The following is a 13,330-nucleotide window of genomic DNA, read 5'->3' on the forward strand; positions in this document are numbered from 1 at the left end:
AACATTAACGACAAGATACCTTATAAAATTGTATTAGAGAATCTCAGTGAAGAAGAAATAAAACAAACATTAAAAGAAGATTACCCAATATATCTCAAGAAAGACAAAATAATCAGAAAAGCTACTGAATAACACTTTCATGATAATGGTTATGAAGTAATGAAACAGAAAGCTATTTTTAATGTAGCTAATCAGTAATTTTAAATATTAGTTTACTATTGTTGGATACTATTTTAGTCAGTTTGTAGTTAAATTTATCGACCTCTTTAGGTTTCATTTCTATTGTCGAAAATTTGTGTCATTAACCAGTTTTAGAAGTTATTCAATTCACTTGTAATTACCTTGAACAACAATTTTTTTTCCAAATTGTTCCTTCACTGTTCTTTTAAAATTTTCACTAATAGATGCTTTTAATTCTGAGAAGTTTGGAGTAATGGTTAGTATTACATTTTTTATGAGTTCTTGAAAATCTTTGTTGTATAATTCTCTTTCACTATCTACTTGATGATTTCTCAGCGTTCTTAAAACCATATATTTGTTTCGAAACCACTTGAAATGTATCTGTGTTATTTTTAACTAGAATAGTCCAAGCAGATTTTTGAGAAACTTATGCTGCTATTAATAAATATTTACATCCCTTATTTAATTTTGAAATTCCTTTTAATTTTCCAGAATTCATTTCTACTTGCCTGTATGCCACAAATCACCAAAAGGGAACGAAACAACATTTTTGCTTTTAAAAATTTTTCATAATAGCTTATGTAATTAATTAATAATTTCTACACAAATATTAACAGTAACAAAAATTACAATTTTTTTTAGAAATTATATTTTTTTAGTTCTACTACTCTATAAATCCCTTCATTTCTCTGTTGTCCATTTTTCATAAATGTTCTTTGGAGTTAATGACTTTCTGTAAATTTTTACACTTACGACAGCAGTCATCACGAGGCAGAGAAAATCCCTGACCCTGCCGGGATCGAACCCGGGAACCCGTGGGCGAGAAGCGAGAACGCTACCGCACGACCACGAGCTGCGGACAGACTTCTGTTGTCATCGAAGTTTCCTACTATCACTTCTGAACAAACATCCGGAGGGTCTCCATTCTGAAACAGTGTCAAAGGGGGAACGTATTTTCTGGAGCACCGTCGCTTATATACCGGTATGTCACCTGTAATAAATTCCCTGTATTATATGATTGGAGTCAATGGAGAATAAATTAATGATAGTGCGATGAAGTGATATCTGTTCCTTCTATCGGTACAGCATATTCATTACGCAATATGTTTAGCATTTCTGAAGGGCTTTCACTGTCATTTCACGCCAGTTATTGGTAAGAGAGGTTTATGTTTGTGCTCGTGTCAGGAATGAACCAAATACTTCCAAAATACAATCGACATTTCACTACCTAAGCTAATGGTGTGAAGTCGGTTTCTTATTATCCTAATAGTTGTAGCCATATATTACATGCCCTTTTTGTGTTATAAACTGTATTTACTGTTTCTGTCTGCTGTAGTTCTGACCTGTGAACTCAGATACAACGTGACGTTACTTTACTGAACGGTTTACGCACTTTGAAATGTTAATTCTTTAATGTTTATTTGCGCAATGCGTTTTCCATATCTTTTCCTACGATGTTATCTGACTGCTATAGAGATGTTATCAAAACATTCTACTACACGAAACTTTTCATCCTTATCGCTGAAATCCTCGAGTCTTTTGTCTCAGAAGAATTACTCTGCTACACATGTGTAATATCTGCCTTGTGTTACCTTTAAGATGATGTGAGCTCAGCCTCGTAGATCTTTTCTTGAAGTTACCCTGTATATAAGTTATCCAGTGAAACAATAGACCTTCAGTACTTTCTTTTTGATATGTAACTTGTCACTTGTTGCATTTGTTGTTTCTGTTTTAACATACACTATTTTTACAGACTGCACTATATAAACTTGTTCATTAATTTTTATACTCACTCATTGCTCCTATCTTATGCCCTCAGTATTGTATAAAACTGTTAAATATCTGAATAATGTTACATGACTCTCACATCCTTTGCGGAATTCATTCTCGTGTCTAACCCTTCAGACGTCTGACGTTCTCGTCCACTCTTCTCGCCTCTCTATTCTGTCGTACCGCTCGCTGACGTTGCCCGGGGCCTCCCTCGCGCCACCATCACCTGGCTATTTTGGCATCTTGTTGGCGCACCTTCTGTTTGCCGCCGACTGACCACCTGTCTTCATAAATTTTGCTCATGGCTACAATATTCATTTGTAAAAAACACATGCTTTTACTTAGCAAATTCCTACATAGAAATAGGGTTAAGTTCAGAGTGGATTTCTTTATCCTTCCCATAGTTTTAATTGCTCACCAATTATTAAATGCCAGGTGACACCGAGATTTCCGAAGATGTTGTTAAGTCAAAACAGATACATCAACACGAACATTGCGTCTGGAAATAATGTGCACAACAAAAGGCAAATTAATGTAGTAGTAAGTTCTCGTCACCCGCAGATTGCAGCATGCAGCTAAAATGCGTCTCTCGCCTAGTTTTGTGAAATAAATATGAACGAAGTGATTGATATATAAAAACTGTGATTTATTTTAAAAAATCATAAGCTTGTCACAAACCTCAAAAAATTCCATTTCAGTATTTGATAATTTTAAGTTTAAAGCTGGGTTCAGACGAGAATATTTTTGTCACGATATTATTACCTTATTTACATGAAACAAAACACTGCCTCTTGGCTGCTTACCCATTTGCCACATCTGAATCCAATTAAACATTTGGGATATAGTTCCTTGGCAACTGGTCTGTCGAAATTCATCAATTGTAGGTGCCAATGAATTGAGGAGTTAGATCGAAAATAATATTACAGGAATACATCTAACGTTTGTTAGCTTTGTAGATTTTGTTAATTTTGTTAGAGGTTTGTGACATCAGGTTGTAAAAGCACCATGAATTCCTGGTATTTTTCCCGTGATGGTAATTCTGAAGTAGTGGTTAAAACTTTAGTCATTATTGCTGACATAAGACACACATTTTACAGTTTTAATGATTAATTCAGAATACTGTAGCTTTCAGAAATATAAGTACAATTCAGTCCGTGGTATATCTAAGTTTATTCAGCTTGCAATCATAGTATGGCTTTTCTGCGTTTAATCGTCTTGTAATAGGAGTCGGAACACTACTAAAGATGAGGGAAATTATTAGTACCACCTAGTACTTCATTAGTTTCGTCAAAATGTCATTGTACTGCAGGACACGTCTAAAAAAAATTAAAATATTTAATTCTGGTCTCTAAGTGGCTTTATTTGGAAGTAGAAATATCTGCACCACTTGCAGAGACTATAGTGCTTGAACTTATTACTCAGACGGGGGATTAATTTTGTGTTCACATTCGACGTTGACGTGGTTTGTTACGAAGCAAGGTGCATCTAGAGGGCAGTAGCGAGAGCAAAGGCTAACGCACACGTGGTCTGAACACGCAAGGCGATCTTCGCAGTCTTCATTCACTGAAACAGAATCAGAAAACCTGTTTGTAAAAGCTAACAAATGTTTAATACACTGATTATTATAACACAACTTTGTCAAATAATGTTTTAATTAATGTGCATTATTCACAATCACAGTCATTATCATTTTACAAATCTACATATAGAAGCTAACAAATGCATGACAGACAATATATTATAATTCAGGTTTGTCTACAAGTGGTTGAATAAATGTGCATAACAGTTACCATCATTTTCGTGTGGCAGTACGTCTACCGATCGTCACATGGTACGCCCCTCAGGTGGGGAGGACTGAATCTGGGGAAGCATCCGACGGAATGCTTGGAGCTCCGATTCTCAAGCACAGGAGATAAACACGACAGCACCACAGAGAAGACAGTCTGGCAAAGTCATTGCAAATACTTTTCTTATTAAATGATCTCTCCACTCCCCCAACATACTGCAGCCTGTCAGCTGCCAGTGTGATGATCTTCATCCCACATGAGTTTTTAAAACTTGCAGGGCTATTTGCAAATAATGAGTGAGATTAAAGTCAACGGCCTCGGCTCAGTCGTAACATCGGTTCCTGTCAGATCACCGAAATAAAGCGATGTTGGACGTGGCTAACATTTGGATGGGTGGCCGTCCAGGTCTGCTGAGTGCTGTTGGCAAGCAATTTGCACTCAGCTCTTGTGATGCCAACTGAGGAGCTACTTAACTGAGAAGTAGCGGCTCCAGTTACGAAAACTGACAATCCATACAAGCATCCTGTGATGGATATCGTGTGAGGATGAGACGGTGGCCGGTCGGTACTGATGGGCCTTCCGAGATGTGTTTGGACGGAGTGGGATTAAAAGTATATAAAATATATAGAGTAATATACCGATGTCGAAAATTTTGTGGCGACGCGCCCAGATAGCCGAGCACATTAAAGCGTCGCTTCCGGGATATGGGGAGAGGAGTGTGCACCTGATCGAATACGCCTCGCGGATTTACGACGAGGGCTGGTGATTGGCCAGTGCGGCTGTGGTTTTCAGTCGATTCATCACATCCCGCTGGGCTGGTAAGCCAGGTCCCGTCTCAGATACACGCTACGCAAACATTCAGAAAATATTCTCACACTTTAACGTATATGTACTCTAGAGGCAGTAGATGGGGTACACAGATTCTGTCCCTGGGGGAGTGGTGGCGTCAGGAAGATCATCCGGCTACTCACCACCACAGACACTGTCTCAACCCACAGAACAATGACGTCGCCATAGAAGAAACGGGAAAGAGCAAAAGAAGACGTTCATGATTTGGCAATTATGCACTGCAGAGCAATCAGTAGGTGCACGTGGTAATTGCAAATTATTAGATGAGAGTGTAAGTGGGAAGTAAAGTAATTTAGGTAGCAGGAGCGTAGTGTGAGCATTGTGGGAGGTCTGGGAAGAGAGTTGAATGTAGGTGTCTGATGTCAAATGAGAGTTGAGAGGATTGGTAAAACAGTGCCTTGATTTATTGAAGTAAGAGGAATGATAGTTGGTAAGAAGGCTGGAGACCTGTGGTGCAGATTGCTGGATTGGGAAGCGATAGATGGTTAAAGTTACCTTGAGAAAGGTTATAGAATGTGCGGAAGCGAAGTAAATGAGGTATGTATTGGTAGATGTACATCTGCATCTACAGGGACACTCTGCCAATCACATTTAAGTGACTGGCAGCGGGGCATGTCTGGTGAGAACACGATAGGATTTTGATAGCCAGGTCTACAAGACCCAAAGGTTTCCCAGACGTATTCTAGTAATTTAAGGAGGTATGAGGGCTTAACTACCAACGGTCTTGCAGTAGTGGTAACACTGGTTCCTGTCAGGTCACCAAAGTTAAGCACTATCGGGCTCGGCTACCAAAACAAACCATTAACTTGCACCACGAACACAGAATGATAAATGGCGCACCACAGTGATGACAAAGGTTTGCACCATCAATATCGAAGGTTAATTCCTTGGGAGTTAGAATCCGTGCATTCTTAAAGAATGCATATAGATTTTTCACCATAGAATCATACAGCAAATCGGTTGCAAATAACTGTTTTGTACATTCACCTCGGTTTCGACACCTCTAAGGATGTCTTCATCTGAATGAAGTTTTAGAAACCCTATAAAATAATACATAGAAAATTAAGTATGACAAATAGCATTAATCACGATGACAATTATCATGATGTACAAAGGTTACTCACGTAAAATTACATTGCGAGAAAACAATTATCAGAATTAAGAGCAGATATGCTCAAGTAAAAAATTAAATTAAAACACGTTCCAGCCTTTGACACATATGCCTAGCTAGGAACAACATCTGCCACGAATACAATACAAGTTGCGCCGCCTATCGGGCGCGGACACAGACATGTACCCATTTGAAACACTATAACAGAAATAACTGAAAAAATGACAGTTAATTTTAAAAACAAAAAACAAAGGAAGAGAAAATATATTTTTGAAAATACACCTTAGTCAAGCAGATGAAGTATAACAAAGAGCCATCTATTAGGCTTTACAGAAATTACAATTAGGTAAAGTACAGAATAATATAAAAAAATTATACAAACAGCTGTACAATCTAAAAAAATTACTGCATGAAGGTAATTTTAGTAATGTACATCAATAAGATTCGAAGAAAATGATGTTTCGGAGCTAGAGGCAGGAAGACATAGTAAAAAATAGTGGAATAAAATTCCACGATTAGTGGATTAAAACCATTAAAAAATATTTGTTACGTAATTGTAACTGTTCATTGAGGATGAGGCCATCGTTCTTAGAAGTATGTTTGAAAATCTCCAGCTCTTCGAGTACGTCGAACCTATGACCTGTCTTTTCTCTACGTCAAATGGAAATTTCTTCAACGCTTTTTGCTTCGTAACCGGTAATTAACAGATAATCAGCAAAAGTGGAATTATGTACATTAGTGCCTCTTGCTGCCAATAAATGTTCCTTGTACCTTACACTAAAAGATCTTTCAGTTTGTGCTGTATAATAAACGGGACACGTATCACGAGTGATTTTACACACTCCTGGATTGTGTGTAGGAGCAATTGTGGACTTTAGATTGTGAATGACATTTTTTGGAAGTTATTGTAATTAAAGATATGGATGAAATGTTACCTTTTCCACTAACAAAAACTTTCAAAAAAAATCTCTTTCACAATCTCAAGTCCACAATTGCTCCTATACACAATTCAGGAGTGTATAAAGTCAGTTGTGATACGTACCCCTATACACAATTGGGCACATGTCATTGTCCGCTCCCGACAGGCGGCGCAACTTGTATTCGTGGCAGCAATGTAAGCCATTGGGGCGATCAGTCCGATGTTGATCCTAGTTAGGCATACGTGTCAAAGGCTGGTAACTTGTTTTGGCTCTGAGCACTATGGGACTGGAACTTGTTTTATTTTATTCTTTGACTTAAGCATATCTGCTCTTAATTCTGATCATTGCTTTCTCGCAATGTAATTTTACGTAAGCAGCGTTTGTACGTCATGATAATTGTCATCTAGATTAACGTTGTCATACTCTGTTTTCTATTGATTACTTTATAGGGCTGGCTCTGAGCACTATGGGACTTAACTGCTGTGGTCATCAGTCCTTTAGAACTTAGAACTACTTAAACCGAACTAACCTAAGGACATCACACACATCCATGCCCGGGGCAGGATTCGAACCTGCGACCGTAGCGGTCGCGCGGCTCCAGACTGTAGCGCCTAGAACCGCTCGGCCGCCCCGGCCGGCTTACTTTATAGGGTTTCTGAAAATTTCAGTTTAATGAAGACATCCTTAGAGGTGTCGAAACCCAGGTCAATGTACCAAACGGTTATTTGCAATCGGCTGGCTGTCTCTCCTATGTTGAAAGTAATATGCGGTTAAAAAAAAATGCATTTAGATTAATATGGGTGTAATGGGGTGATGAGAACATGTGGAATGTGATGGCATGCAATCGAATGCAAAACAGTATTTTGTGGAGCTTATAGTTAAACTGGTTATCCTTTAAGAGTAGATGCAGATGGTGCAATATGTTCTGCAGGCACAGAAAAGACAAACATCTAGAGGCTGAAATTTGCCTAGTTGTTCCAGTTGGTATGAACTGCAATGTCATGCACTTTCCAGGAAAGATAGTTAGCTCTAAAGAAGTATGAATTTTGTACGCAGACCAGGAATCAAGCAAAAGTTAGTTATTTTGACCAGCTGTTGGCCAAAAGCAGTGCTCGTACAATAGTTGCAGTTCTCTTACACCCATTTTCGCACTCTTGCTTGCTGTGACGTAAATATTCCCTATCGCCCTTGCAAGATCATGCACACGAGAAAGAATCGTAGGGGCCAGAGCGCCTCCAACTTCTCGTAGCACAATAAATAACTTTCCAGCCAATTTACTATCGAGATTAACAGTCGGCATATTTGTTAAGGCATTGATGTTAGTTGATGTTGATACAACTCTCTTGGTACTTCTGATTTCCAAGGTTCCTTTCATATGCATTTCTTCTTCAAATCCTGACTGGTCAGAGTTGAAAACAAATTCCTTACTGAACAATGGCACAAATTTGTTTATCTCATCTAGAAATTGTCGGGCCGATTGCATAGTTTGCTGAGCATCGTCAAGATGACGCTTTGTTTGAAATTTCGTTGTCTTATGTCTTCCAATTCTGTAGGACCGTTTGAAGTTATGCAACGATCCACTGCCGCCCTTGAAATCACTGTAATTTATGTCGCTCGCAATTTGATGTGCATAGCGTAGTAGGTCATTATCACACACATCCTGTATCGAGTGTCCTTGAAACGTGAAAATACCAGTTTCTGTAATAACTACGCCTTGTCCTCTCTTGAATATCCGTAGTTCTTCTTATTCACTACACGGTCGTACTGCTGCGGACTTATTCGAAATCTTTTCTTGACTTTTTTTTTTTTTTTACTATGCTGCGAATGATCTTCCATGTACGTAATTGTGTTCAGTAACCCTCCTTGGACAATAATTGTCCTTTACTTCGTTTCACCGGAGACAGGGTTTTTGGCTTCCTGTCCGATAAGGATGATAAACTACATGGCTCGACAACTGTTTCGATATCGCTTTCACTTGTGAAGTACGTGCAGTCATCATTATACTCCTCATGCACATTGTCTGCATAGTCGAGCGTATACGACACCACACATTCCACTGACTCATATTGCAAAAACGCTAATATTTCATCTGCCATTTCTTTCTCACTTTGCTAAATTCCTTGGCTTCCTTGCTGACGAAATGTCAACTTCGGCAACTGTTGTTGTAGATACAATGCAGTGGTTGCTTTGTTTATCGTTGCCATTGCTCTGCTTTATATTAACACGACTAGCACAGTAGCACTGTTGTGAGTTACTCGTCGACTAAACAATTCAACTACGCTCCGTAGCCTCATGCTGTACTCACCATTGGATATCTGCAGTCTCGCCCCCTATTGCCATTAGAAGGCAATATTGTACTTGCATGATAGGCAATAAGTGGGGCGTCGAATGCCGTAAACATCATTGGCCTTCTCTGAGCTGGCACTCAAGAGGTTCCCTGTAAGACTGTAAGGGCGTGAGAACATTTGGGAGGTGCGGAAATGTAAGCTACGTTAACATATGAAAGTACTGATCCGGAATAGGTATGAATAACGGTGGAAGGGTGTAGTAACCGTGTTCCCGCTGTTAGCAGTTGTAGTCTATTGTGCGTTTTCTGTTCGACAGCTAGTACGTGGGGTTTACAGGTTAGTCTCCAGTCGAAGGTTTGTCGTAGAAATTTTAATTTCTTAGTAAGCTGAATGGATGGTTATTTATGGTTCAGCTGGAAGGCAGAAATTCGTACTAGTAAAGTGGTTCGTCCTGTGATTATTGTCTGGGTTTTAGCAGACTCCATAAGCTGCACATTGACAAGGAACTGGTAAGGTCGACTTGAAGGGTTTGTGGGAGGAAGGAAGTATGGGCGAAGGGAAGCCAGGTGGTGCCGTCGGCTTATCAGAGCAGTTGGTCGTGGGGAAGGGGGGAGGGGAACAGAGGGAAGGGGGGAGGCGGCCTGGCAACGTCGCAAGCCATAATAGTGGGGAGAGTTCGGGTGTCCCTAGCTAAGGTTTCTGTTGCAACTCCTATTAACCTGAAACGCCTGTTAATACTACCAAGGGCATATGTTGCCATAATTTATTAACACTATCTTGAATGGAATGATGGAAATTCACTGATCATAATACAAAGGTGTTACTCGTAAAAGTATTTTCAGTTTACATTTTTTAAGTACATGGCCGGAGTCAGCCAAAACATAAATTCTGTCCACTGCGTGTTACGTGTGACATCCAGTGCTAACAGCAATTGTCGAATTGTTACAGTGTTTTTAAAGCTGAATTTTACGAAACTAGTCTACTAAAATATTGGATTCAACGATACGCGCCGTAACTAGCACTCTTCATATTTGACGTGCCGTCTCTTGAGGCGGTCCGTAACAAAGTCATCATTATCCGTCTGCAGCAGCGCTTTTCCATCGATGATCTATTTGTAATTATTTTCGATCTGTTGTCTGAGTCAATACGAAACAAATATTGTACTACAGTAATTTGGGACCGCTATCGAATGGATACAAAAATATTCACTTTTGTTTGAAATGGAAACGAACAGACGTTTTCTGTTGATTGTAGAGTCGTATAAAACACATACTGAGCAGTATTTGTGTGGACTAACTCTGTGTACACATTTCAAAACTCTAAGTTGATAATATAACTGAAAAATCAGCTACAGAATCGCTTGGACTCCTTGAAAAAAAGAAAACACCAGAAAGTAAACTTCTGAAATCAGTATATAAAAGAAGATGTAGAAAGATGGAACGAAGCCTTTAGAAATTTACTACAAAAACAACCATCTCAGAGCAAATAAATATACAGGAGACTGTCAGCTGACGCTAAGACACGTACAGGGGTTGAACAAAAACATGGAAACATAAAAAATACAGCAAATTACAATGCCTAATACGGTGAAGGAATCCCGTTTGTATTCAAAACAGCTTCCTGTCGTCTCGGACTGGATATATGCAGGTGCTGTAAGGTTTTCAAGGAAATATTATACCATTCTTCCTGAAAAATAGTCCATGGGATGGACCTGATCAGCTAAATGATCACATAATCCTCGGCAGTAATGTAACCTTGATGATTACCAGTGAGGTCCATGGAATAAGACGACATGGCTGTCCAAAATCATCACCGAACCCCCCTATGTATCAGTCTTCGGACGTAAAATCGGCCAGAAGTTACAAAAGGCGTACAACAAGACTCATTCGACAAAATGGCTTTCTTCCGTTGCTCCAAATTCCAGATTTTGTGACTTTGGCACAACGTTTTCCAGTTGTAGGCATTTGCATCACTGATGAGTGGTTTTGGAATTCCAGCTCGCCCTGCTTCTGGAGCTCCCTTCGCCTTGTTTCGGTGCTGACGGGGATCGCGAGTGCGACAGTCAAATTCTGATGTGACTTTTGCAGCTGTCGTCTTCTTATTTTTCGTCAAAATCCAAGTATCTGCATTTATGTTCAACTATGCATTTCTCGCGGTGTTTTCATATTTTTGTCCAACACCTGTGCATTTCCAACACTGAAATAGATACAGCTTTCAAGACTTTGAAACATCTCAGCAGCCAACACCTACAACATTCGAGATAATGCAAAAAGAACAAAACAGGTCCAGTGGCACCGCCTATGTTCGGCGTCAACGTGCAATAACCACACACAGACGGCAGGTGGCAGCACTAACAGCAGAGGCTATATAAAACGTGTCGGGGGGACGCAGAAAACAGTCGTAATGCGCAAACGGGGCGATTTATCTGACGTCCAAAAGGGCATGATCATTGGCTTTTGGGTCAAGGTTAGAAGTATTTCCGAAACTGCTAAGTCTGTAAACTGTTCGCGTGCCGCCGCGATTAAAGTATCCCGTGTATGACAAAATGGCGCTATCAGAATCCGGCGCCGAGGCAACTGTGGCACACCACGAACCGTGGATGACAGGAGTGACTGACGGCTGCGGAGATGTATACGGACGGTTAGACGAGCAACTGTTGAGTAACTGACCACCCAGGTGAACCGAGAAGCTACCAACAGTGTCTCCTCAACGACCGTTCAGTGAACGTTGGTGTGTATGGGCCTCCGCAGCAGGCGCACGGTTTATGTACCCGTGCTGACCTGCTCTTCATCGGCAACGAAGGCTGGAATTTGCACGCCAATACCGCAACTGGATGTCCACTGAGTGGCACAAGTGTTCTTTTCCTATGAATCGTGGTGTATGCCCAACTGGCCTCGAAACGTCAGAAAGCAAACACCTTGCAAGAATCGTTGTAAGAATCCAGGCCGGAGGAGGGAACATTATGGTCTGAGAAATGTTTCCGCGGCATTCCCTGGGTGATCTCGCCATTCTGGAAGGCACATTGGATCAACACATGTATGCATCTGTTTCTTGGGACCATGTCTACCACTACATACAGTCTGTTTTTGTTCGGTACAATGGCATCTACCAGCAGTACAATGCAACGTGTTACACAGCTCACAGGATGAGTTCACCGTACTACCCTGGCCACCAAACTTCCCGGATTTAAATTCAATTAAGAATATGTTTGACGACCTCGACTGGGCTGTTCGCGCCATGGATCCTCAACCAAGAAACCTAGCGTAGCTGGCCACGTCACTTGAGTTGGTATGGCTCTGCATCCCTGTTGGTACCATCCAGAACCCCATTGACATTCTTATTGCACGTCTCGAAGCGGTCTGCGCTGCAAAAGGTGGTTATTCAAGATCTTTAAAGATGGACTACGTATGAAACTTAACACTCAATCGCCTGTCACACTGCGGGTCTATAATTTTCTGACTGTAGCTAGGCAATACTGCACCGACGTGTTATGAATTGATATTGGTGTGTTTGACGTATGCTTTGAAGTTACTGACAAGGTCTGATGCTGCTTTTCACCAATTTTAAAAGAGCTACTCTCCACTTTAAATACTGAGCCACTTAGTACATACGCTCGCGTTTAAGGCTAGAACCAACTTAATACATGCCCTTTCCTCCGAAGAAAGCGCGCGGTTTGCACTTCCCCTGCGCTACATAATGACGTCAGACAACCCATTTTACCGTGAACGCTCACTACACAGCGAGCGAGTGAGCGAGAGCGCTGGTGCTCGCCTAGCCCCCTTCTGAAAAGAGCCGCTATAAACGTCTGTGGACAGCTGGAGAGGAGGAAAGAAGAGCAGACAGAGGAGGAGATATTGCAGTGAATAACACAGAGCTAGAACAAATGGTATAAGCCCTAAATCAGACTGAAAACAAATATTTATACTCTGCCATAATATCGATGCTAAATTACTTCTACATCTTGCAGATATAACGATCGAAATATGTTCTACATTTTAAACATATGTTGGAGGAAGAAACACATTCCACAGCTGTGGAAATACTCAGATGATACTACATTCAACAAAGGAGACCTGTTAGTTGCAAAAACTGACGCAGACTAAGCTTACTGAATACAGCATACGAGATATACTCCAAAATTAGTACAAGAAGAATTAGAAAATTGCCGAGGTCATCTTAAAACAAAAATAATCAGGATTCAGGAGAGGAAGAATCTATATCGATAACACTGTATAACTGGGTTGAAGCAAATTACTGAGCAACGTAGGGAGCACAGTAAGGAAGCACATCATGGTTGTGGTTCTTTTTTCAAATGACGTCGCTATTGTGTACACCTATTTAGCGGGCTACTTGCAATGCTGCTATCCGCCTCTGAAGCCGGACAGACACTCGGCTTTTCCCATATAGGCTATTAACGTGGTAGCC

General features: G+C 40.5%; 1 protein-coding gene across 1 annotated transcript in view; it reads right to left on the reverse strand.

Annotated features, from left to right (window-relative positions):
- Positions 1-2,600: 2,600 nt before the first annotated feature.
- Positions 2,601-13,330, reverse strand: part of LOC126183528 (uncharacterized) — a 28,435-nt gene continuing 17,705 nt past the window's right edge. The window contains exon 4 of the mRNA XM_049925597.1: positions 2,601-3,513. Coding sequence (XP_049781554.1) covers positions 3,365-3,513 — 149 coding nt within the window. The 3' untranslated portion in view covers positions 2,601-3,364. The remainder of the gene's footprint in view (positions 3,514-13,330) is intronic.

This window comes from Schistocerca cancellata, chromosome 4, assembly GCF_023864275.1.
Source record: "Schistocerca cancellata isolate TAMUIC-IGC-003103 chromosome 4, iqSchCanc2.1, whole genome shotgun sequence".
Taxonomy (NCBI): Eukaryota; Metazoa; Arthropoda; class Insecta; order Orthoptera; family Acrididae; genus Schistocerca; species Schistocerca cancellata.